This window comes from Danio rerio, chromosome 12 (assembly GCF_049306965.1).
Source record: "Danio rerio strain Tuebingen ecotype United States chromosome 12, GRCz12tu, whole genome shotgun sequence".
In the NCBI taxonomy this organism is placed as follows: domain Eukaryota; kingdom Metazoa; phylum Chordata; class Actinopteri; order Cypriniformes; family Danionidae; genus Danio; species Danio rerio.
In genome coordinates, this window is record NC_133187.1 from 13,909,669 (window position 1) to 13,937,155 (window position 27,487).

At 33.3% G+C, this 27,487-nt stretch overlaps 1 protein-coding gene across 1 annotated transcript in view; it reads left to right on the plus strand.

The window, feature by feature from the left end:
- The first annotated feature begins 7,832 nt into the window (after positions 1 to 7,832).
- drosha (drosha ribonuclease III) overlaps positions 7,833 to 27,487 on the plus strand; it is a 44,798-nt gene continuing 25,143 nt past the window's right edge. Inside the window, 13 exon segments of the mRNA NM_001110472.1 lie at positions 7,833 to 7,898; positions 11,764 to 12,514; positions 15,116 to 15,422; positions 17,458 to 17,599; positions 18,170 to 18,330; positions 18,758 to 18,838; positions 19,158 to 19,244; positions 19,355 to 19,441; positions 19,817 to 19,888; positions 21,276 to 21,357; positions 21,440 to 21,511; positions 22,336 to 22,505; positions 24,337 to 24,461. Coding sequence (NP_001103942.1) covers positions 11,775 to 12,514; positions 15,116 to 15,422; positions 17,458 to 17,599; positions 18,170 to 18,330; positions 18,758 to 18,838; positions 19,158 to 19,244; positions 19,355 to 19,441; positions 19,817 to 19,888; positions 21,276 to 21,357; positions 21,440 to 21,511; positions 22,336 to 22,505; positions 24,337 to 24,461 — 2,126 coding nt within the window. The 5' untranslated portion in view covers positions 7,833 to 7,898; positions 11,764 to 11,774.

A 27,487-nucleotide genomic window follows, 5' to 3' on the forward strand; every position in this document is an offset into this window, starting at 1 on the left:
GGGAAAAAAACACCTTGGATGTTTCATATTGTCCAATCTTTGCATCTAGACCACATACTCATGTCAGCACTGCGTGTTCAGCTCCTCTAACATAAAGGGCCTTTATGACAATGATTGAGAATACTCTCATCCATAAATATAAGACTATAATAACCTAAATCCGAATACTCTATATACCTAATAAACGCTCTATATACTTGCCAATCTATTATACCTTTTCCTAGAATAATTTTATATATTGTTTTATCTTCCCCACACTGACTGAATAACATATTGCGATGTTTATTATATTTGCTACATATAAATAGTGCATAATCCACATTTTCAGTTACACCACATACATCACATTTCCCATCCTCATGTAAACCCATTAACGCAAGTGTTGCATTTAACCCTGTGTGTCCCAATCTTAATCTTGATAACCACACCTCTTCCTTCCTATTTCTTCCTTGATTTAGTGTTGTCCCTACTGTCTGTATAATACTATAGTGCCATCTTCCAGTATTACTATTATCCCATCTAATTTGCCATTTATTTATTAGTTTTTCCTTTAAAATCGATTTTGCCTCTCTTTTCCCCAGAGGTACATTTACTTCCTCTTGCTTATTTAGTGCTTCCTTTGCTAATTTGTCAGCAACTTCATTACCAGATACCCCAATATGTGATGGAACCCAGCAGAAATAAACGACTACTCCTATTTCCTTTAATCTATATAAAGATAAATAGATTTCTGTTATTAAATCCTCTCTATCTGATTTTGAGTTTGCTATACTAACTAAGGCTGAAGATGAATCTGAACAGATTACTACTTTGTTTACATCGATAGCATGAGAGGGGCTTGGCTTTTTGTACAGCCTGTGGCTGTAACATTAGAGCAGTGTTACCCAAGTTTTTTCTTTTAAAGGGCATGTCAGTCAGTCAAAATGTTGCATCATATAGGCTACCAAACTGTATGTCACAGTAATTTGTCACGGTAATTTGGAGTTTTATAGCTTGATTATAGCTTGATTAATTTTTCCATCTCCCAGTATCTCCTCTCTGATGGAATGACGGACCAAATCGGAAACCAAAACACAGAACACAGTACACTTCCACAATAGGTTTCCATTTTTTGTAAAACTTGACAATACTGTAACTGTTCCACTTCCAGAGTAAAAAAAAATCATTATAGGCCTAAGGTTGTATTCAGACTTGAAACATCAATACCCAGGTAACAAGGAATTCTGGCCCAGATTTGGTATAAAGCTGGCATAGCCAATATGCAGCCTTTATGATGCAAGCTAAGATTGCATCAATCAGCGATACAGTGTCAGACACAATGCACTCAAATGGAGCAAGTGACGTCACTGTGATGGGTAGGGTTAGGGGTGGGGTTAGATGGGGCTATTAAAAAGTATTGTATGCAACTCAGATTGCACTGCACCAGGTCTGCACCCAGACCCTCTCGTCATAGCATTCATTTATTCAGCACTGGCATACAGCATGTAAGCCAAACAGGGGTCAGGTTTGCCAGGTAGCACTGCCTTTAAGGTGGCACGCATGACATGGTCCAGATGTCAAATGTAGAAGGCTATTTGGCCCAGATGTTAAATATTGATATATGGGCTACATGGTTTCTTGACCCACATTTGAAATACATAAAAAATTTAGCTGCATGGTGGAGCGGTGGGTAGCACAATCACCTCAAAGCCAGATGGTTACTGGTTCACAGCCCCGGCTGGGTCAGTTGGCATTTCTGTGTGGAAGTCCAAAAACATGTTGTATAGGGCTAGGTAAATTGGGTAAGCTAAATTGTCCGTAGTGTAGGTCTATGTGTGTGAATGAGTGTGGATGTTTCCCAGTGATGGGCTGCAGCTGGAAGAGCATTTGCTGCATAAATGCTGAATAGGTTGGTGGTTCATTCCGCAGTGGTGACCCAGATTAATAAAGGAACTAAGCCAAAAAGAAAATGAATGAATGAATAAAAAATATGTTTAATACACAAAGTCATTTCTTTCTTCCTGTTTGTATCTAAAGCCTTCATAATACAGGAAATGCCAATTTAATCTAGGAAACAATTGAGATTTAATTATTTGAACTAATTATTTTTTTTCCTGTGTGTTACAAAAGAACTGAATTTAACCTATACATTACATACCCTATATTTTATTAACCAAATTATTGTTTTACAAATTATACTAATGCTAACCATTTACTATTAATGCACCTAAAGCATAATGCTTCATGGGTTTTTCATTTCCTCTGCAGTCGTGACACACCAAGTCTGGCTTCCAGACAATGGGTTATATGCACACAGACCTTTAATTTCAGTCAGCCAGCCCCATGGCTTCCGGTTAATTGTCATGTCATACAAAATCGCAAACTTAAGATCTGATTTCTTTTAAAAAAAATCTTTTCCTTTGAGAGAAACCTGTGTCATGTCAAAATTAAAAACATGTTGGTTGAATAAAAGTAACTTTAAGTCAACTGTAGGCACTATACGATTTCAAGGTTTACTGTAGTTTGAAAAGTAAAGGTTTTAAAACCATTAATATTTTCTCTTTTCCCATTCCTACGGTGTATGTAAGGTTTTTTTGTGTATTTTTTTAACATGTTGTAAAGAAATCTGTGTTTCCAAACTAATGAAGACAGCATAAGTCAATGATTTATTTTAATTATTTAGCCTGACATGATTACTGTTACAAAATATTACTGATGTATCAGACCAAACAAGAAGCGCTGCATTAAATTATATTTTCCACAACATGTATTTACAATATGGAACTTATTTTTACACCAGTATTTTCAATGCAATTTAAAATAAAATATTTTCTAAAATAAAATACAATGTCTAAAATATATTTATAAAAAATAAATAAATAAATAAAAATAAATAAATACATATATAAATGGGGAAAAAGTTTATTTATTTATTTTTTTACCTAGAGCATATTTTAATTAAATGATGTCTCTTCAGGACATTTTTAGCAAAATGACACCTGGAACTTATTTTAGAGCAGTAATCACAATACCGTGATACTGTGTTTTTTATTCAAGATTATCATACCGTCTGAAACTCACCGGCCTATGCGTAATTGACTGTATGACTCTTTTAAGAGGAAAAATTTAAAGAAAGTTGAAGGAAAAATTATGAATATTGTATACCCAGAATTTTAGAACGAGTCATATGTTGTCATTGTGTAATGAACATGATGTATGTATGAGTTTCTCTAGTGTCTATGATTTTCGTCAATGAATTAAAACATCCTTAGTCCTCTTATCGGTGTCAAAACATGGTGTATTTCTCTTACATAAAATAATATTTAATTTGTGTATCAGCTTAAATGTGTAGGCTATGTGGTAACAAATGTGAGCGTTTGCTGTACAAATACACATAGTGTAATAGGGAATAAAAATGTAAAAAAAAAATAAAATAAAAAAAAAGTCATTGCTCATCATGAATGACTGGACCAAGAGATACTACATTTAAAACATTTTCTGACATTCTTCCGATTAACTGGTTGCCTGGGTTGGATCAGCATTACTAAAGAAATGTAATTAAAGAAAAAGGTGAACAAGGGTAATATGAATAAATAAATGATTTTGTGATTTATAGGACTAATGAGAAGAATGACATCACTAGCAGTGTAATGGGTTTAAAGGTTATTGTGAAGATGAAGCAAGCAGAAAATTTCCACATCCACTGTAACGTTACAGCATAAACCAATGTAAGTACTGTAAAAAAAGAATTCAGACTGGGTCATTAAGAAATATATAAGATAACAGCAGGGAAGTTAGATATGCAAAATGTTTTGATCATGGTAGGAACTTTTTTTTTTTTTTTTTTTTTTTTTTTTTATTGAACAAACAGGGATGTACAGAGTTGTACATAAAACAGTATACAATGGAATTAACAACAAAAATTAATCGTGTACATTAAGTATTTTTTCCAGTAGTTGAGATGTCTTAATAGCTTTGGTATTACTTTGTATAGCAGTGAGGGAATCATAAAAAAGTTTTAGATCAATGAAAAATAGTTTACAATTTGGTACAGTCAGCATACATTTTGTTTTGTGGATGTGATACTTTCCAAATAAAATAAGAATTTTTGCTATTTTGTCCATTTCCAGTAATCCAGAGTTGCAATCCGTAAAAAAAACCATTTGCTCAGTTATACTGATTAATTTATAAAACACTTCAAAAAGTAGTAAGGAAACTTGGGACCAAAACTGTTTTGTGTAACTGCAACTGAAAAATAAATGAAGAATTGTTTCCGGTTCCTTTTTACAAAAACAACACAATGGTGAAAAACCTTCCTTAAACTTACTTATAAAATCATTGCATGGATAATATCTATGTAATATTTTAAAATTTGTTTCTTTTACTTTATTAGGAATTATGTATTTTGTAATATCTGACCAGATTTTTGGGGAAAAGAAGAATGAAGGGAATGCTTGTTTCCATTTAACCATTGCAATTGGAGGAACACTTTTATCTGCAGTTAGGATATTCCTGATATAATTGTTATTACATTTTTTATCTTTGATAGAAAGGCCCTTAATAGTAAGCTCTGGGTGAGAGCCAGATACATGGTTATATATTTTTGCGGTTTTAATAAGGTGAAGTAATTTTGGGGAAATACAATGAACAAATTTTTTGTATTCAATCAAAGTAATTTTTAAACCAAAATTATTAATAAATTCATTGTAATCATATAAATCCCCTACACGATTTAATAAGTCTGTAACAAAAATTACTCCTTTTTTAACATAATCATTCCAAAATATGGACTTGTTTTTAAATAAAATATACTGATTGTTCCAGATAATACATGAGTGGGGGGAAAAGTTATGCTTATAAATCAGTTTCCATGTATTCAAGGCTTGTTTATGAAAATTTGACATCTTAATAGGAATTTTAGAACACTTAAAATCACAAGTTAGCAAAAAGTGTAGGCCACCACATTTTTCAAAGATAAGATTTGGGATAGAGAACCATAAGGAATTATTGTTATGAAGACAATTTTTGATCCAATTGATTTTAAAGATATTGTTAATAGTTTCGAAATCTAATGCATTTAATCCTCCTTCTGATATATTCCTAATTATTGTTTTTCTTTTAACATACTCTGTTTTGCCTCTCCAAATAAACTTAAATAAAACTTTCTCAATTGTTGTACACATCTTAGAATCTACATAAAGAGACAGTGCAGGGTATACAAGTCTGGAAATGCCTTCAGCTTTTGAGATCAGCACTCTACCTTGAATTGATAAATTCCTTTGAAGCCAGCAATTAAAGATATTTTTTGTCTTTTGTAGCCTTTGTGAAAAGTTGTCTGTTATCCGTTCTGAGGTTGATTTATTAACTACAATACCTAAATATCTTACTGTCTTTTTAACTTGTATTCCCGCTATACTTAAATCGTCTATTTGGTGTATAGCCATTATTTCACTTTTGGATTGATTAACTAATAGACCTGATGCATCAGAGAACAGCTTAAAAGCCTTCAAAATAACTGGGACCTGATCTTTATTTTTCAAAAATAAACAGGTGTCATCTGCAAGTTGACTGATAGTTAATGTGGTACCTCCTATTTCAATACCTTTAATCTGAGAACAATGTACAGTATAAAGATTTAGGGTTTCTGCAACTAATAAAAATAAAAATGGTGAAATTGGGCACCCTTGTCTTATGCCTCTCCGAATAATAAAACGAGAAGAAGTACCACTGGATAAAGAAACACTACTTGAAATATTATAATAAAATGTCTTCATCATTTTTTTAAATGTTGGGCCAAAACCAAAATAATTAAGTGTCTGATACATAAAACTATGTTCAACTGTATCAAAGGCCTTGTAAAAATCTAAAAATAAAATTAAAGCCTCCTCATTTACTAACTCTGAGTAATCCAACAGATCTAATACCAATCTAATATTATTTGAAATATTTCTTCCCTTCATAAATCCAGATTGGGAGAGAGATATGATTTCCTCCAAACATGGTTTTAACCTAGTAGCATATAATGATGCTAGTAATTTGTAATCGGAGTTGAGTAGCGTAATTGGACGCCAATTATCCAAGTAAAGAGTATCTTTATTCGGTTTTGGAATCAAAGTAATTACTCCCTGTTTCATAGATTCTGTAAGTTCTCCATTGGTAGCGCATTCATTAAACATGTTTAAAATTAAGTCTCTTATATCTTCCCAGAAAACTCTATAAAACTCAAAAGGCAGACCATCAGGTCCTGGACTTTTGTTGGAAGGCGTTTTTTTAATAATATCATCCAGTTCCCTTAAAGACATTTCCTCTTCACAAAGGTTTTTATTAATCTTACTTATGCAAGGAATAAAATGCTTTAATTTACTAAAAAAAAGGTCACTTGAGTCAGAGTTAAAATTAGATGTGTATAACTTTTGATAAAAATCTGAAACAAATTTTGAAATAGTCTTTTCATCTGTTACTACATTGTTATCAATATACAAAGAACAAATTTTTTTCGTTTCACCCCGTTTTTTTTCTAAGTTAAAAAAGTATGCCGAATTCTTTTCACCAGCTTCTAGCCATTTGGCTCTAGATCTAATAAAAGCCCCTTTTGCCTTTTCCATATAGAGAGTGTTTAGTTTTTCTCTTAATGTATATAATTTTTCTGTCTCTGTGTCAGATGGGGAAGTAATACATGCTAAATGATTAATTTCTTTTACTAAGGATTCATAATATAGTCCCTTAGAATTTGACAATTTTTTACTAAATTTGATTGAAAAATTGCGACACTCAAATTTTAATAATTCCCAGTTTAAGATATGAGAGTTGATTGTGTTTTTTTTAAAAGAGTCAATTATGCCTTTAATCCCCAAACAGTATTCAGAGTTTTGTAATAGAGAGGTGTTTAATTTCCAATATCCAGGTTTTCTTGATGAATTACAGATAAAATTTGAAATTTCTAGTTCAATTCCTGCATGATCGGTTAATGGGGCTGTGGAGATACTGCAAGATTTAACAGATGAAATCAAACTATCAGAAATTAACCAAAAATCTATACGTGATTTCTGAGTCAGGTCAGATTTAAACCAGGTAAAAGAAGAGGAAATGTCGTTGTGTAAAAGTCTATATATATCTACCAAAGAAAGATTAGAACAAATATCACTAATAATTTTATTGGGTGTATTATTGTCATATTTTGGAGGAAATCTGTCAAAGCAAAGGTCAGGAGCTTCATTAAAGTCCCCACCTGTAATGATTGTTGAGGATGGATATTTTATTTTTAAAGAAACTAGTTTAACAGTTAAATCTGAAAAGAACACGGTGTTAAGATTGGGCCGATTATAGCCGTATACATTTGTAAGAATAACAATGTTTTCTTTAAACTGAGTTACAGTGATTAACCACCTGCCTACATTTGAGCAATGCGATTCAAGTAAGGTGTTATTAAACTGTGGATTAAATAAAGTCATAACCCCGGCTGAGTTATTAGAACCATGACAAAACATAATTTTTCTCCCCCACTGGTTCGACCAAAAAGATTCATCTTTCACGTTTGAATGTGATTCCTGCAAAAAATAGACATCTCTGTTTTTTGATTTACAAAAAAGAAATAAAGCTTTACGTTTAGTTAAGTCCCTAATTCCCCTAAATCATGGTAGGAACTTCTGCTTTTTAGTCTTCACTCTCCAGTTCAGTTGGTGGCAGTGATGCGCCAAATGAAAACGTGGAACATTATTCCAGCGAGGTACCATTTGTCGTATTCTCATTGGTTGGCTGTCGTGAAGTCGCAATCTGATTGGCTGCAATACACATCGCGTCCTGAAAGAGCCGATGGGCTGCATTATAACATAAGCATTTTTACCGCTGTAAACATTGTTTAAACGTTTTAAATAGAATAGTTGATTTAGTTCTCAAGCGTTAGCTGAGCTATTTTAAAGGTGAGTTTTATCTTTATTTGCTTTCATAATTAAAATTCTGTCTTAGTCATAGGTGATGCTAAAACTACAATGTAACGTTAACTGTTTGATATAACAGTTCATTTCTGATGCATTTTCAGTGTTGTAATACCGGTTGGGAATGAGACAGGGATAATAGTCTAAATTTTAAAAACAGTTTGCGAGACGCCAAGACGTGACTGGTCTAAAGATCTTTGTAGTAAGGCAGACATGCAGGGCCAACAGGCAGATTTTCAATTGCCTTGTCAAAAAAATAACTGACTTCCTCCTTTGGTTCTTGTCCATTGTAAATTGCTGATTCCCTAATTATAGAAACATATTATTTTGGCCTTATAAATAATTAGAATTTGCCTCTATGTCGGAAGAAGTGAATTTTAGCTTCACGCTTTAACTTACCAGTTTATTTTATTAAAATGAGAGTTCACACGAGCATGAACGTGCTTCTAAACTCGCCATCACTTCATTCCAAACCTGTATATAACTTGAATTCTTTCTCCAGGAAATCTGAGGGTCCCCAAATAAATACATAGAAATATAAATGATACCTATAAATTATTTATTGTTGTTTTATAGCATTAAAAATTACTAAATTTAAAAAACTATTTTTTTTTTATTTGAACGTAATTATTACATCTGCGCACCACCTTCAATCATTGACCCACCCAGCAGTCAAATCAGTAAAGATTTAGTTTTAAAAATGAAATGGTTCATTCATTATTTTTAGTTGTGAGTTAATCTTAAGAAAACAAAGTTTCAAAAGTTTTACAAGGTGCATTACATGTTATTATTTTGCATTAACATAAAATGTAGAAAAGGAGATCGAATGATATAAGAAAAAAAAAACAGCAAAATAATATTTAAAAAAATGACAAAAGGTGCATTTTAGAACTTTTGGGCCCCAAGGCTGGAATTGCTTAGGGCTGCAAAATCACTAAATCCACCCCTTACTTTTAAGTAATGCTAATAATAAAATGCTTTTGTTTTCCTTGGCCTCCACTGTTGGTACAAAAAAAATTATATGTCCCACAGAAGACATAAAGTCATATAGTTTTGACAGGACATGAAGGTGAATAAATTATGAAGAAGTTAATGTTTTGTGTAACTTGTAAATGTAACCAAAAAGTATTTGCCAAATCCATAAAAGAAAGAGAAATCATAATATATATATATATATATATATATATATATATATATATATATATATATATATATATATATATATATATATATATATATATAAATATATATATATATATATATATATAAATTTAGGGTAGGGTAAAGGGATGGTGTTTTATAATGTGGATATCACACAACAGTTATTTTCGCTGCAAATTGTTACAGTATAAGTATTTTAGATATTTGCAAAAATTCACACAATAACAATTTTGATAAACAAAAAATAGATACACTTATAAATAGATAATAAGTTATATAAGATAATAAGTTATATCAGAACTTTAAGAAGTCAGTGGTTGCTTCAGTTTCTATAACATTGGTTGCTCACATGAAGATTCCTTACAGGTGATTCCAGTTCATTCACGTTTATGCTTTTAGCAGACACATTTATTAAATGTGACAAATAAATTCATTAAAAAGCCAATAATTATTTTAGTACAGTTCAGGTAGGAATGAGCTATTCTATTTGCCAACTCTGAAACAAGCAGCATCAAAGAGGTCTGGAGGAGTGTGATGAGATATTTTAAAGACTAGTTGTGGTGCCACATTCTGGATCACCTGCAAAGTCTTTGCCATACTGCTTGAAAGGTCTTCCAGAAGATCTTTTATGTATCTGAGTCTTGAGGTTATTCAGTAGATTTGCTGCTTGTTCTGACAGGAAAGGTCTGGTTATCCTATTTTTTTCTAAAGTCTTTTTATGTTTTATTCTCGATTTGAAATATTGCGATTAGCTAATTGCAAGAGGCTGCGATATGAAATATATTTGTATTAATTAATTTTCCCTGGCCAGCGTACCTTACTGGCCTGACTGACATCTGTGTCTGATAGTCTTACTTTTATAGATAGTATGCCTAAGAGTGAGCATAATTGAGTGATGAGTGTTGCTAAAAAGTCAACTAAAAGTATTACCAGTGACACTCAATGTAGTAGCAAGCAATAGCAAAGTACTTTTTTTTTTAGAGTTGTTTCAGCCATGTTAGTTTGCTGAGTGTTCTATATTTTTATAATTGTTTGTTTTTTTTTCATAATAAGCTACACTTTTCCTAATCACTTTCTAATTTGAGTTCAACTTGTTTACAGAAAGGTAAGGTCATTTACTGTTTGGTTTAAAGAAAATTTGTGTTTCTTCTGAATATAAAAAGAAAATTGTAAATGTTTAAGTTTGTTAATATCTTTTTAGTTCCTATTTTTAACTAACACTCACTGAATGTTAGCAGTAAGAAGCTATGATGCTATGATAGCTTAATTGCAAAATTAAATCCCAAATCACAATATCTTTAAAAAAAAATCACAATTACATATTTTCCCCAAATTGCACAGACCTACTGGTCACCAAATGCATTCTTTGTTGTCCTGGTTAGTGTTAGCAGGGTTTCCATGGGTCATGGAATTTCTGGAATATTATGGATTTTTAAAATGTCTGTTATGGTTAGACTATTTTTCATCTCCATTGTATTAAAATCATACACATTATTTAACTGGCAGTAATTTAAGTCAAATGCAGTCACTGTAGATGTTAACAAAGGCTAGCATGCCATGCAGGACAATAGAGATTTTAAAAGTTTTGGCTTCAAAATGACCATTTCAAAGTTTGCCACACCAAAGTACAAGTAAGTAAGGAAGTGTAAGTAAATTATTCATTGTTGTTCTCTAAGTGGCTATTAAAGTCCTGCAAAAACTTAATCAAGATAAAACCATTTAAAAATTATGCAAAGCACAACAATGGCCTGTTTTTCTGTTCATTATAGATTGTGGAAATTCAGCTTTTTAGTCATTGAAACTCAGGAAATAGTAAGAATATATTTTTGTGAGAACCCTGTATTATTTTTAGGGCTGCACAATATTGGAAAACTCCAATACAAATATTAACCTTATTCTTCATGTACGAGCAGGCGCAGCCATTTGAATCTTTTTGGTTTGACTTCCAGTCTCATTCATTTTTTTAGAAGTTAAAACAGCTTGTTTTGCTGCTTGATGTTGCAAATTGATATTTTCTTATTATATTATTTTGCTTTGTTTGTATTGTCATGAACACACTTGTTTGTAGAGCAAGTAGTTTGACAATTTTTTGTTGTTAATTATTCCCAGTAATTTCTCCCATAGGCAACTGAATCGTAAGTTTTAAAACAATTGCAAAAAGAGTGTATGTCCGCATTGAAGAATAAGGTCATATTGTTTCAAAAGATGGTTTGAATAGCTCTGTTGGATGGTTTTCTGGGGAATCTAACATTATTCTGTATTCAAAAATGTAATAATCACAATGCAAAATTACATTGTTCTTTGTTTTTGTCTTGTTTCTAGTCCAAATATAAAAAATAATTAAGATTTTTTTTTTGCTTGTTTTAGGGAAATGATCTGCCAGTGGATATGTGAAATAATCTTGTTTTCACTTTGAAATGTAAATTTTTGGACTAGAAAAAAGACGAAAATTCTAAGTAAGAATTGTTTTTTCCCCAGCATAAATCATATAAATTCCCTATAAATACAGTGATTAAACAATTCGGTAGCTCCTAGTCAACTATAATTCAGACTGGACATTGCGCACATTGCGATATCAATGCTGAAACAATACTTTTTGCAGCCCTAACTAGTATTATTGTGGACCCCAGTTTTAATGTCTTTTAAAGAATATTTCTGTTTATGTCTATATATTTTTTTACATCTATAGCTTTCTTAAAGATGTCTTTCCATGCTGGCCGTGGATGCCCGAGGGGTAGACTACCCGCTCCGGGTCAAATATATCATCCTGCTTCCCCACGATATCACTACGACCCTTCCGCTGCTCCCGGACCTGTCTATAACCCCCAGGGCGGCAGCAGCTACATGCCACCTCATCCTGACTTCATGTCGTTCCACTTCCCTCCACCATCACAGGCTTCCAACACCCTGCCTCAGTGCCCCATACGTCCACCAGTCTTCACAGAACCACCCCCTTTTCCACCACCTCCTCCTCACAGCTCAGATGGCTCGACTCCAATGCCGATTCAGAACTCTTATCCTTACATGATGCCCAATATCCCCCCTCCACCCCTGCCACCTATGCCACCCTCAGTTCCACCCACTATGCCCTACCCTCCAACATACCCTATGAGCTACCCTCCACAACCCCAGCTTCCCCCTCCACCCAGCTTCAACCCAGCTTATGGTCAGCCTAGTGGTTCCTTCAAGCCTGAACGTTCCCGTCCACCACTTCACTACAAGACGGATTCCTGTTCTCGTTCCCCTGAGAGACTTCGGCACCATGATGATCACCGGCACAGGGGTCACAGTTATAGCGAATATGGAAGCAGACACAACCGAGAGTTTGGAGGAGAGAAGCGGGACAGGGGGTGTAGTTCAGAACGGAGGCGTTCAGACAGTCCTCGGCGGTGTAAATCCGACTATGACCGAGGACGTGTGTCATCGAGACACCGCAGCAGGTAATGTGCTTCACCTCTCATTTTTCTCATTTTTTATTGATACAGAATGATGTTGCTTGTATTTGGGTCATCTGATAATTCACTTGCACTTAAGATTCCTCTTAAAGAATGCTATAAGGCATATTTAAGGATGCTCAAATAAGTTTATCTTATTCAATCTGCTGCATTTGAGCCTTTTTAAGTGTAAATAATTTTGGTTATGTTGACCTAAATAACCAGATAAGCCTTGGCAATATGAACATTTAAGTGAATTTTAAAGCATCCAAACTCATAAACCTTCAGAAGCTCTTGAATAAGCAAATACACACAAAATATTCGCAATATATCTAGTTTGGTACTTTATCTAGTTTGGTACTTAATCTTCAGTACTTTATTTGTGTGAGACATTATACATTGCCAGTGTTTTATTGGTTTGCGACATTATAAATGGTCAGTACTTTATTCGTTTACAACTTTGTAATCGTCAGTACTTTATTCATTTGCTACATTGTAAATCTCGAGTAAGTCATTAGTTTGTTACTAAGAATTTTTGATATTTCACTAGCTTAAGACATTATAAATCTTGAGTATTTAACTAGTTTGCAACATTATAAATCGCCAGTTTTTTATTTGTTTGCAACATTATATAACGTCAGTACTTTGTTCACTTGAGACATTATAAATTGCCAGTATTTTATTTGTTTGCGACATTAATTTGTCAATACTTTATTCGTTTGCGACATTGTAACCGTCAGTACTTTATTCGTTTGCGATATTATAAATCTCGAGTAATTCTCTAGTTTGCGACAACAAATCACCAGTATTTTATTTGCTTGCGTCATTCAATCATCAGTAAGTTATTTGTTTTTGACATTTATAAAGTATTTAACTAGTTTGCGACATTATAAATTGCCGGTGTTTTATTTGTTTGCGACAATATAAATCGTCAGTACTTTATTTGTTTGCGACATTACAAATCAACAGTATTTTATTTGTTTGCAATATTATAAATCGTCAGTACTTTATTCATTTGGAACATTCTAAATCTTGAGTTATTCACTAGTTTTCAACATAATTCACCAACATTTTATTTGTTTGCGACATTATAAATTGCCAGTATTATATTTGTTTGCGACTTTTATAAATTGTCAGTACTTTATTCAGTTTGGTACTCTTGTAAACAGTAGGTTATGAGTAAAACACTCTCAGTTATTCTCAAGTCTTTCAATAAATAGCTGAGAAAGAAATAGGATGTGTTATATTTAATAAAGTGACTTCATTGTAATTCGCTACATATATGTATTAGGGCTGCACAATATATCATTTCAGCATTGATATTGCAATGTTTTTGACATTATAACTTGCCAGTATTTTATTTGTTTGCAACATTATAAATTGTCAGGGCTTTATTTGTTTGCGACATTGTTGTCGTCAGTACTGTATTCGTTTGCGATATAATAAATATTGAGTAATTCACTAGTTTGCATCAATGAATTTTGCATCAATGTAGCTTACGACATTATAAATCTTGAGTTTTTAACTAGTTTGTGACATTACAAATCAACAGTGTTTTATTTGTTTGCGACATGATAAATCATCAGTACTTTATTTGTTTGCAACATTATAAATCATCAGTAATTTATTTGTTTCAACATGATAAATCGACAGTATTTTATTTGTTTGTGACATTATAAATGGTCAGTACTTTATTCGTTTGCGACTTTGTAATTGTCAGTACTTTTTTTCATTTGTGTAATTCATTGAGTAATTTAATAGTTTACTACAATGGATTTTGGGTATTTTATTATATGACTACAATATTATGCATCTAGAGTACTAAACTAGTTTGCGACATTATAAATTGCCAGCATTTTATTTGTTTGCGACATTTAAATAGCCAGTATTTTATTTATTTGTGACATTACAAGTCGTCAGTACTTTATTCAGTTTGGTACTCTTGTAAATAGTAGGTTATGGGTACCCTTGAAAGCACCAAGTCTTTCAATAAATAGCTGAGAAAGCAATAGTATGTGTTATATCTATTAAAGTGGCTGCATTGTAATTCACTACATATGTGTGTTAGGGCTGCACAATATATCATTTCAGCATAGATATCGCAATGTGCAAATCTGCAATAGTCACATTGCAGGATCTGCAATGTCATGTTGGAAATAATAAAACTTGACCTAATCTATTGGTTCTAATAGTGTGGATTATGTGGTATCTTGGGCTTATGAAATTCTAACGTTTGCCACTTTAACAAAGACAAATTGTACTGTAATGACTATACAGTGTTAATTTACCTTTATTTGGATTAGTTTCTCAATGCTTTTTAGACTCCACCGAAAACTATGAAGTGTTATTTAAATTATCTTTGTTCTGTTGTTTTTATCTGTGCTTTATTTTATTTTGTATATTTTTGTATATTTTATGCAGATACACTCCCGTAAAATGATAAATTCTTTCCAGTGAAAATTTATTCAAATTGCAATATATATTGCAGAAAAACTAAATATTGCTATGTCAGTTTTTTGCTTATAATTAGGCAAGTTATGGATGGTAATTAGGCAAAACATTGTATAACGACGGTCTGTTCCTCCTATGTATATTTCCATCCACCAGAGAACGCTATCGGCACAGAGATGATCCAGGTTCACCCTCTTCAGACAGACATCGTAAACACGCTCGCAATCGCTCAGGCAGCCGAGAGAGAAAGCGCCGCCGTGTGGAAGAGGATAAAGAGAGGAGAACTGATGGATCTTCAAGCAGTCGAGAAAGGTCTGTGAACTCCAGCAGGAGCAGAGAGGCTGAGGAGATAACCATCGACCGCCATGAGGAGGACAGAGGACAGGAGGAGCTACACAAACCTGCTTGGATCCGCTGCACACATGCTGAGAACTACTACTCTAATGATCCCATGGACCAAGTGGTAAACACAGTAGTGAACAGGCTTCTGCTAGTTTTCAGGTTTTCTTGTTGCAGTTAATTCCTGAAGCTTTTATAACTATAAAATATATTGTATACTATTACGATATTGCCATAAGCTGTAAAAAATGATTACTTTAACAACTGTATTGTGTTGCTTTTGTTATATATACACTTGAGGTCAGAACTATTAGCCCCCCCTTCGAATTTTTTATTTTATTTTTTTAATATTTCCCAAAATAACAGAGCAAGGAAATTGTCACAGTATGCCTGATAATAATTTTTCTTCTGGACCCTTATTTGTTTCATTTTGGCTAGAACAAAAACATTTTTTAATTAAAAAAATAATAATTTTAAGGTCAAAATTGTTAAATTGCAATATTAAATTAACAAAAAAAATTGTTAATTGTAAATTGTTATTTTTTTCTCTAGTCTACAGAACAAACCATATATACCATATACAATGACTTGCCTATTTACCCTTACCTGCCAAGTTAACCTAATTACCCTAGTTAAGCCATTAAATGTCCCTTTAAGCTGTATAGAAGTGTCTTGAAAATATCTAGTAAAATATTATTTACTGTCATCATGGCAAAGATAAAATAAATCAGTTATTAAAAATGAATTATTAAAACTATTATGTTTAGAAATGTTGAAAACAAATCTTCTCTTCGTTTAACAGAACATAGGGAAAAAAAATAAACGGGGGGCTAATAATTCTGACCTCAACTGTGTGTAATACATGGTAAACATTAATGCATTCAAATCAGCAGTGAAAAATAACCTTGTTGTTATATGCTAATTTAAAATGTAGAGCTGATTTTTATTAGTTATTGACTATTTAATAAAACGATTACGATTTTAATGTGTTGTTGGACATTAGCTAATAAATCAACATCCCCTAAAATTAATAAATGCTTTTGTAGTTCTCATTACATTGATTTCAGTTAAATTCATTGTTAACCTTACTGTACATAATTAGTGAACAAAAGGCCTATAAATGGTAACAATAGTAAAATTAAATGGCTTGTTAAGTATTTACGCATTTGGTGCTGTGAACAAACACACAGTGGTTACTAATACACAGATGGCAGGCATGCAGAGTCCCAATAAATCTGGGAAGTTCGCTTTAGCAAGCTGTACTCCTGAAACAAGCTTTTGACATGAATTTGTTTAAAATTCAGCCACACAAGTTAGTTTTTTTTAATTCATTTGAAATATAAGGAGACCTTATTAATGATTTTCCTATTTGGTTATTGCATGTCAAACTAACTTTTTTGAAGAAACATGAGCATGCATAGTGATTAAAATAAATGATGCATTATTATACAAATTCAGTCAGTTTACTGGAAGATGAGTTTCAGAAGTGTTGTTTATTTTTACACACATTCTGAAATGACTTTTTGTAAAATCTGTTAAGGAATAATTCCATGAAATTATAATTATCAACCAGATTAATGCTTCTAACAATGACATTATTTTGGGTTTATCACATATAGGGGTTAGTATTACACACTGTAGTTATGACATTTATATTGCTGTATTTTGTAAATTGTTATTGTCTGTTTTAGATGTTATGGATTACATGTTTTAAGGCTTTTTAAGATTTTGACCTAAAGTCTAATAAAGATGGATTGATTGAATCTTTGTTATAAACGAAAATATTTTTCAATAATGATGATGTTTGTATACCTGCAACCTTAAAAAGCATTATCTTAATATACTTTAAGTTGAGTTTGTTTAAAGAATTAAAAACGTTTGTTGTGGATAATGTATTTTGTATGATTTAGTTCCAGAGAGATGTTTTTGCTTCTTGTTGTGCACTGATGACCAAAAACCATGTTCAGCGAATATTCATCCATGAGATTTGGCTTTCTTCGTTATTTGTTGAATTGACCAAAATTATTATTTTTTTTTAGTTGAGTTGACACGAAAAGGCCTTATAGTTACTAAATTTTAGTCAAAAGTGACTAAAATGTTGAGGACTTCTAAGTTAAAGATGTTTCTTACCTTACATCTGTATTTTTTTTTACCCAAAGGGCGACTCTACTGTCGTCGGAACCAGTAAGTTGAGAGATCTGTACGAGCGTTTTGAGGAAGAACTTGGTAAGAGACAAGAGCGTGCCAAATCCATCAGGCCTAAATGGGAACCACCCAAGACCAAACTGGACCAGGATCAGGGTATTGTGTGCAAGATTGTACTTTTTTCAAATATGTACAGCATTAAGGCATCATGTACATCTAGCCTGTTTTTACTGTTTTAGACTAAAAGCCTAAGAGAGTAATTCCATTTTAATCACACTTAATGGTTTCAATCAGTTTTCAACTATTTTATTTGTAGTTCCCAAACAAAATAGTTTCTATAAATAATGTAAAGGTTAGGTAAAAAAAAAAAAACATAATGTCTTTACTCAGTGTTTCGAGACTGCATTTGAACGCAATGTAGTCGATTGGAGATTAACCTAGTTCTGTTAAACAATATTAAAGTATTCTTAGATCTTAGAGAGTCAGATTATGTTGGTTTTTCCAGATAAATAACATTAATTATAACAAGCTGTGAGATGTTAAGCCAAGGAATGGAATTTAAAAGAAGAAATAGCTTTTTTTGAACATTTGATCTAATTATGTGTAACTTCTGCAGTATGGAAAGTTAATGCTCATGAATTGATTGTTTTTATATCAGAGCACAAGAATGAAAAAAATACATAGATATTTTTTTAAAACTCTAAAGTTATTTTTTGTTATGTGCAGATGAGAGTTCCAGTGAATCTGAGTGTGAGTCTGATGGAGGTGGTAGCACCTGCTCCAGCAGCTCTGACTCTGAGGTGTTTGATGTCATCGCTGAGATCAAGAGGAAGAAAGCTCATCCTGACCGCCTTCATGACGAGCTGTGGTACAATGACCCTGGACAGGTTTGCTTCAGTTTCACTACAGCCTCTTTGCTAAGAGCTTATCATTTTACTATATCATTTAATATTTTATTTAAAATTTCAAACTAATGATACAAAAAAGAAAGAAAAAAAAGAAAATTATCAATTTAAAAAAAAAAAAGTTTTGAAAGATTTATTTACAATGTGAATTTACTAAATGCAAGTTATTAATATTATATACTTTAAATTTGCTCTGCAGTGTTCTCTTTAGAAAAAAATGTGTTCATCCACATCCTATAATATTTAATCATTACTGATTTCCAGTTATAAAAATTAAATGCAAATTACCTACACATTCTAAATTGATGCCTGCTCAATTATTGCTTAATTTTATATTGTTAAACATATTTAGGGCATAAAGTGAACATGTGTTTGTTCTTATTTCTTTGCTCATATGTTGAAAACTCAGATGAATGACGGACCATTATGCAAGTGCAGTGCCAAAGCCAGAAGAACTGGAATTCGACACAGTATTTACCCTGGTGAACAGGTATACATATTCAAATTACTAAACTATTAAAACATTGTAATCCCAACGTAATCGCCATAGTTTTTTTTTAAACAATTTTAATTTTTTTTAAGTTTGCTTGTGTTGACATTATATTTAATAATAATTGTAATATTGCTAGTAAAAATGAACAAATACATTTACAGTATTTTTATAATTGCACAGTCCTAGTTTCTGTTTTATTCCAACAATAAAATGTTTTTATACTTTGGCTAAAAAAAGTTGCAATACAGCATTTTCATCTTTGTGATTAAATCTTTGGGACATTAAAATGATTGGATTGGTCATTCTTTTCTTATAGCCAGTAAAACAGTGTCGTCCAATGAACAACAATGCTGGAAAACTGTTCCATTACAGAATAACTGTGTCCCCACCCACCAATTTCCTGGTAATTTTCTGTGGCATTTTAATCTAACTACTTCATCTAATTATTTGTTGTGTATTCTTATATTGTATGTTCATTATGTGAATTTTGATCTCTCTCTCTTCCTCTTTCAGACAGATAGGCCAACGGTTATTGAGTATGATGACCATGAGTACCTGTTTGAGGGCTTTTCTTGCTTTTCACACACTCCGCTTACTAGTGTAAGCAAGCGCCCTTAACATTCAAAATAATCTTATTTCATAGCAAAAACAATATTATTTGCTTACATTTTCTTTGAACACACCATTAATTTTGACATGAAAACAAAACAGTATTTTTGTTTATCTATAAAATGCTTCTTGATTTTAAGATTTTTTTTTTTTTAGATATTTTGACTAGAAACAAGATAAAACTCTTAGTTAGAAAATAATTTTTGAAGTGAAGGGCTTGGATGTTATTTTGGAATTTATATGGTGTACAATTCAAAAATGTTCTGTTCTGTGAAATAGCATACTACAGAAGCATTCATTATGTCAAACAGCATTAAAGTTCATACTGTGTATACTCTGAACTGACTGTTTCCCTTGTATTTTTAGATCCCTTTGTGTCGGGTTATTCGCTTCAACATTGATTACACCATCCACTTCATAGAAGAGATGGCACCTGAGGTTTGTGATAATACTAGTCATTATATTTCACACTGTTTTCATTTGATCTAATTCATATGATTATTATTTGTAATGTTAAATTGAATAACATTTTAATGTACATATGCACAGTAAAAAGTAATAAGTTACTTTAATTAGCTAATACTGTTGCCTTAATAAATACAAGTTGACTATTTAAAAGAATAATTAACTTTTTTGGAAATATGCTAATTTGAATCCATTCAGTTCATCTCCATGGCAGGTGGGAGCACTTTAGCTTAGCATAAATCACTGAATCAGATAAGACTATTAGCAACCATCGCTCAAAATGAAGAAAAATTTTGATCCATTTTCTATATAAAGCTTGACTCCTCCAGTGTTTGCTCAACTATATTTTTCTAGCTGTGGTGGCAGGCCTTTTACACAGATTTTCCAATTACCTATGTTGTTATTTCAATGACAATTGTCATAAGTGCAAGTTATAAGTTAAGATCGCATTCAAGTAATACGAGCATGTTAATCACTTTGCTTGCGTGCCAGTTTCCTCTGTTCGTGCCCAAAACTTCTTGCAAGCCCTCAAATATACGCTGCTTAAACGCAGATTTTTCTTGTGCGCTCTAACTAAACGCTGCTGAAGTGCAATTTAGTGCGTTTATGTGACAAGTATGTCTCCAACATTTATTAGATTTGCTGAAATTTTTTATGAATGTCTTCAATAGACCTAAAGAACGGCATTGATGCATTCTGAAGTGAAGTAAAAAGGCCATAAACTCCAGCAAGACAAAGTTATTGTTTAAAGAACCATAGACCTTTATCTATAAATAAAGTACAATTATAGAAACTGTGTTCATCCTAAATGAAAGCTACGCCATGTTTGCTTGCTTTCTTCAGGCGCAATGATGTCAAGCAGCACTGTTACCTAGGTTACCTAGTTGGGGACTATTTTCAAGCTCTGCGAAATATGAATGCATCTGGTGTAGCCATGATATGACAACAAAGTTCCTTGATCATTATGCTGAAATGAGTATAGGTACTAGCTGTATCAACCTAGAAAATGTTCTGTCTGTTTTAATACACGGCCTAAATGCAAAAGTGTCAAGCTTAAATAGGAAAATGATCAAAGCTCTTTTTAAAAATTTGGAGAGAAATGCTAATGGTCTAATCCAATTAAATATTTTATGCTAAGCTAAAAGTGCTTCCGCTAGACCTGGAGATCGTCTAAATGGATTTTTACATATCTAGGTGATATATAAAATGTGTTCCTTTAAAAAGAAGCTGAGTAAAACCCATTGGAACTGTTAAGTTAACTTAGCTTTTTTTATGATTATGCACATAGTTCATTTTGGGTAATCTAATGTGGGTGAAGTAACCCTTATGCTCTGCAATTGTGATCTGTTGTGCTTTCCAGAACTACTGTGTTAAAGGCCTGGAACTGTTTTCCTCATACCTATTTAAAGACATCTTGGAGTTGTATGATTGGAATCTCACAGGTAATGTACACATGCATGTACAATTATACACAAGCACACTATGAGCATACAGCAATAGTAATGTAGATTCTTTGTTTTACAGATCCTGAAGAAAATTCTCCGTTAGGCTGTCAGAGGTTTCATTTCATGCCTCGGTTTGTTCGGTTCCTGCCAGGTGCGTTTTAAATGCCTGTCTGGCTGTTTTAAAAAAAAAAATATATATAAATGAAAATATGATTTTGCAAACATGCATATTAATACAAAGACTATATTATTACTTAAATAATGGCTTTGTTTATTTAAATAGATTTTTAGATATATAGATATTTAATAGAATACTGTTTTTAAAAAAAACTAGATTAACAGATTTTGTGTAAAAAAAAAACATGTTGTTATAACGCATTTAAGTCAATGAAATTAACTACACAACAAAAACAATTGCATACTACAATCCTTCTGTCATCTGATTGATATTGTACACTGTTTTTAGCTATTACAGTGGCTATTTAGTATACCTAAAAGTATATCTCTTCCTTCAGGACATAAAAGAGTTTTAATGTAGGATTACATTTTTATTTTCAGCAATTTTAATAAAGCTTACTGGACAACTTTTATTTATTGTATTATCTCCTTTATTATACTTTATTATTCAATCTTTAAAAAAATAATTTTAAAGTGTGTGTCGGATATACATGTAGATACTATAGGCATTTGAGGGAGTTTAAAAAAATGATAGGATGACTTAAATTACGTTTTTTTGGTCTAAGATATCGTATTTTAAGATATCAGTTAAACATTAATTTAAATATTATTTGTAATAAATACAATTTTAGCCATTTAATTTGGTTACAGGGTAAATGTCAGAATGAAATCAAATCAAATTGTAACTAAGATGATGAGTCATAATGTACGTTATTTCCTTTTAAGTATTGTTTGTACATTTGGCTCTATGCATTTGGCAGTATAATTAATGTTGTTTTCTGTCGGCTTGGCTGTCAGATGGAGGAAAGGAGGTGCTGTCAATGCATCAGGTGCTGCTGTATCTCTTACACAGCAGCAAACCTCTGGTTCCCGAAGAGGAGATTGCAAATATGCTTCAGTGGGAGGAGCTGGAGTGGCAGAAATATGCTGAGGAGTGCAAGGGCATGATCGTCACTAACCCTGGCATGGTAAGACACATTTACACAATCACGATATTCTGTCAGAAGCATAAAATTATTTTCTGACATCAAAGGGGTCTATTTTAACGATTGAAGCGCAGTCTAAATTGCATGGCGCAGAACCATTAAGGGCATGTCTGAATCCAATTTAAGAATGGGAAAAATACGCTGTGAGCCCTGGGTTGTGCTTATTCTCTTAATGAGTTATGTGTGTTTGCTTAACATGCACCAAACCGATCAGTATCATCTCTCATTTCCTTTTAGAGTTAGTTATGTCGCGCCATGGCACATTTGTTATTTACATGGCAGGCTTTAATTGGAAAAACTGAATGCTTCACTAGCGAGAAAACAGTTACACAGACCATCTGCAGTGAGGATAGAGAACAAGCCTCCTCCATTCAGCCTCTTTACTATCTTTTTATTTAACTTTTCTCTTTACTTCACTCCTTTACTTTCGTGAACTCAATCCACTGTAGTACATACAGAAATCTAGTTAGGTTTTCTTTTAAAAATGACCATCTAAAAATTGCTACAAATTGCACGTCTTGCGCATCTTGCGCCTTATTGCTTCAGCTATGTGATAGCGCCCAATGACACACAAAAAATGATTACTGTAATTTTGTGAGCAAAGTATGTGTAATAATAATAAAACCTGATAGATCAGTCTGTGTGAGTCTTTATATATTATTAGCCATAACTTTTCATTTTCTGTTATTTTTGTGGTGTCAATAGAGAGAATTAATGCAGCCATTTTCTTCACCCTAAAGTAGCCCCCCTACATTTAAAGCAGGGGTGTCCAAACTTTTTCTTTTGAAGGGCCAAAAGCCAAATATCATTGATAGCCGTGGGCTAAAGATAAATATCAAACTATTTTACATTAGTTGCCATGGGTCATATCCTAAATCAAATTATTTTTTCATAGTATTGAAAAAATAAACATAAAACTTTACTTTGAATCATATTAACTAATGCAGCATAACTTTTTAAATGATAAATTATTCCAATAAAAACATAAACAATCATATTTATTACACAGGGGAGTTCAATGCTCAATATACTAGTCAAGCAGAATCTTCCTTTGTCTTAATTCACTTACCAAAGTCTCTACATTGTCCTCCATCTGTCGTGTGCAAGTTTTAAACTAAATCTGATTAATTTAAACAATTTAAATTGAAAAATTTAATTTCAGATAGCTTTTTGTAGCTTAACAATAAAACAAACAAAATAAAGATTACCATAATTTTGAAACGACAATCTCTAAATCATTCTCAGATGGGATGATGTGCCAAATACCACGTGCCACGGGTTACCATGGGCCAACTTTGCCCCTCGGGTCCTAGTTTGGCCATCTCTGGTTTAAAGGATTACTTAAACCAGAAATTAAAACTCAATTCGTCTGTTGAACACAAATCCTAATTTTCCATAAACAGCAGGGGTTCAGAGAAGAATCCCAAAACATTTGCCCCTTTCACACGTACAAACTTTTTCGTAAAAATGCAAATACATTGCCATAAAGTGATCATGTGTAAACAGGCATTTAAAAATACAGAAAACAGATAGAGTTTCCTGTACAACACAAGTTTTTGTTTTACAAAGTTTAAAATCCAACCCTCAATCCAACTGTTAAAATAGTGCTGTTAGATGACATATGACAAGGCAGTCAATGACATACAAACAACCGACAACCTTGACAATTTAAAAACAGGCTTTAGAAGTTCATATGTTACCCTTACAAATCTGTTTCCCAGTGGAGAAAGCAATGGCTATTTTTCCCTTGAGGATGCCCACTGTTCTAGTGCTGTCATGTCATCAAAATATGTGTGTGCCTATATTTACACAGAAACCCAGCTCTGTGAGAATCGACCAGTTGGACCGTGAGCAGTTCAACTCCAGTGTCATTACTTTCCCCATAATTGTGCATTTTGGTATCCGACCTGCTCAGCTTAGCTACGCTGGAGACCCGCAGTAAGTGTGACCGCATTTACCATTTCTATTCTTGTATGCTTGCTTAAGAAACATCTAATGAGTTTTCTGCAGTGGTTCTTATAATTAGGGATATGAGTCTAAACTAATTTCATTTGCAATTGTGTCTAATTGTGTCTAATTGTGGAGGGAGTTTTCATCTTCTGAGCTTTTTCAAGAGGCTGAAAACAATGGATCATTAGCTGCTATTGTTTGTATGAACAGAACTCTTATTTTATGAAATTGCAGTTCTTGTGAGGATGCAACTTTATTGTGCTGTATCAGTTTCCATTCTAGTTTTTGATTAATAGATAGGTCTTTATTAATATTTTGATAATGATTGTAATGTTCTTCTGCTGCTATCACATATTCTTGTTACGATTAATTGCTGAAGCGTGTTTAAAAATAATTTTTAAAGTTCAAATCAATTTGTCTTTATTTCTATAGCACTTTTGCGATGTAGATTGTGTCAAAGCAGCTTAACATAGAAGATTATAATAAACTAAAACTGTGTCAGTCCAGTTTTTAGAGTTAAAGAATTTAGTTCATTTCAGTGTGGTTTAAATTTCACTGCTGAAAGTCCAAACACTGAAGAGCAAATCCATCGATGCACAGCTCCACATGTCCCAAACCAAGGAAGCCAGTGATGTTGGTGACAAGGAACAAAACTTCACCAATTGAAGTGAAAGAAAAAAACCTTGAGAGAAACCAGGCTCAGTTGGGCAAGACCATTTCTTCTGTGCAGAGCTGCAGTCTATGTGCCAGAGGCCGGAGAACGCTGGGCGTTTGTTGTGGAGAACCTGCATTTGTGTGTGAGTAGGTCACCGGCAAGTGTACAGGTTGGCCCTTTTGGATCAAAGCTGTCTCATGCTCTCCACTCCTCCATGACCGCCACAGCATCTGCTTAGGATACAGCCTGGTCTAGGATTATGGAGATCTTAGGATTATGAAAAACAGACTAACATAAGCGTAGATGTCGTTCAAATTATCATGTCTTTTGGGAAGTGTTCCCAGCTCTGGTTACCCTAATTAATGCAGCCTAACAATCCTTTAGAGGATTTGGATTTCAAAAGTTTAAGGGTTACAAAAGTTACATTCTGCTTGTTGTGTTGCTGTTGATATTGTTATAATTGTATAAATTCATAATATTGTGGTATTCAAGATTTAATGCTTTTACTACTAGTCTCTTATCCATCTTCAAAAGTCTTTTTAGTTTTCTTGACAACACAAACATTGTTGTCGCCATAGTGGAAACCCGCCTCTGCTTTCATTTGATTGGAGAATGAAAGAGACAAAACTGACATAACATACTTTTTTCATTTAGAGTTGACTTTTTTCAACTGCGAGCGAACAGTGCACAAGGGCAAAGGGGAGACGCAGCAGGCAGTTAAAACATGACAATGCAGGGTGCATAATGGCCCGTTTCCACTGAGTGGCATGGTATGGTTCGCTCCACTTTCATGGTTGTTTCCATTGTCAAAAGGTACCTAATGGCCCGTTTCCCTCTGAGTGGTACGGTTCGGTTTGGTAGGCTTTTATGGCTGTTTCCACTGTCAAAAGGTGTACCGGACCGTACCATACCACTTTTTCGGCACCCTTTTGTAAGGGTACCAAAAGGCAGAGCTACTTGTGCGGCTGAACACTATTGGTTTAAAGAGAAACGTCATTCACTTACGCAACAAGCCAGAATGAAAACAAAAAACCTGCCATGTTTAAAATACACAGCTGAGAGATTACAGCAGAATAATATATACATAACCCAATGAGCCATGGTTGCTCCGGGCTCAAACAGACCTTGTCATCATCTTGATGAACAGCCACAAAGCCGGAGTAGAGCAGAATCTACCCTGTGCCTCGTAGTTTTTTACGAGCCAGTCTGAAGCGCGAGCGGTTTTGCTTGCTTTCTTGTTTGAGCTCACCGCACGTCTAGATCTGAAATAACAAACTTCTTGAGTTGATGTGCTTTAAAAACCTGATCCTGTTCGAAATTGAAAAAAAGAAGCCAGAAAAAAGGAGCACATTATTTCTTCAGCAAACGTGAACAAACTGCCTTGTTTTAATTATTTTCATCACCTTTTAGACTAATAAGAACTGGGAACGATGGAATTACTCTCTACCAGAGGCTACACGTGCTGCTGAAGACTACAGACACAGATAAAATGATTTCACTGACTGTAGGCTATATTTTGTATTGTTTTGAATCTAAATAAGGACAAAATGTCTGTTGTGTGTAGTTTTTCTGTAGTTGGTAACATATCGGAGACTATAAGGGTCGCTATGTGTTCACATATGTTCATTTATTTATTTATTTATTTATTATAATTACAGACGTTACAGTAGGCTAATTCGCACTGTTATTGATCTGCAGTTATAATCAAATCCTGTTCATAGAAAAGTTAGTATTAAACATTGACACACAAGTATTTATGTGTGTAAAGTGTCTGTTTTGTAAGAAGTGCTTTTCTTTTGATATGAGTGACCCGTACAGCTTTTTTGCAGACATTTTCTTGAGGGAGAATGATGCAACTGAAACTTTCTGTCATACACCACGCCCACCAAAAGGGTACCTTTGGTAGTGGAAACGCAAGCCTGATAAACCTGATAAAGATGACCCCTACGACCCAAACCGTACTGTACTGTACCAGTCAGTGGAAACGAGCCTTAAAAGTGAACCGTACTGCACCACTTTTTGAGCACCCTTTGCAAAGGGTACCCAGCACCATAAAAGGGTACCAAAAGGCGGAGCTAGACGCTCAGCTGAACGCTATTGGTTTACAGAGAATCGCCACCCGCTTGTACACAAGCAGAAAAATTAAAACAAAGAAACCACCATTTTTAAATACACAGCCGAGACATTACATCGTAATACTTTATGCATATAATAATGAACCATGGTCAACCAAACAAACCTTGTCGTTGTTTTGATGTACAGCCACAAAGCCAAGAAGAAAAAAATCTACCATGTCCTGTTTTTGTTTTATGAGGCTGTCTAAAAGTGTGAGCGGTTTAACTTTCTCCAGGGAGCTTGC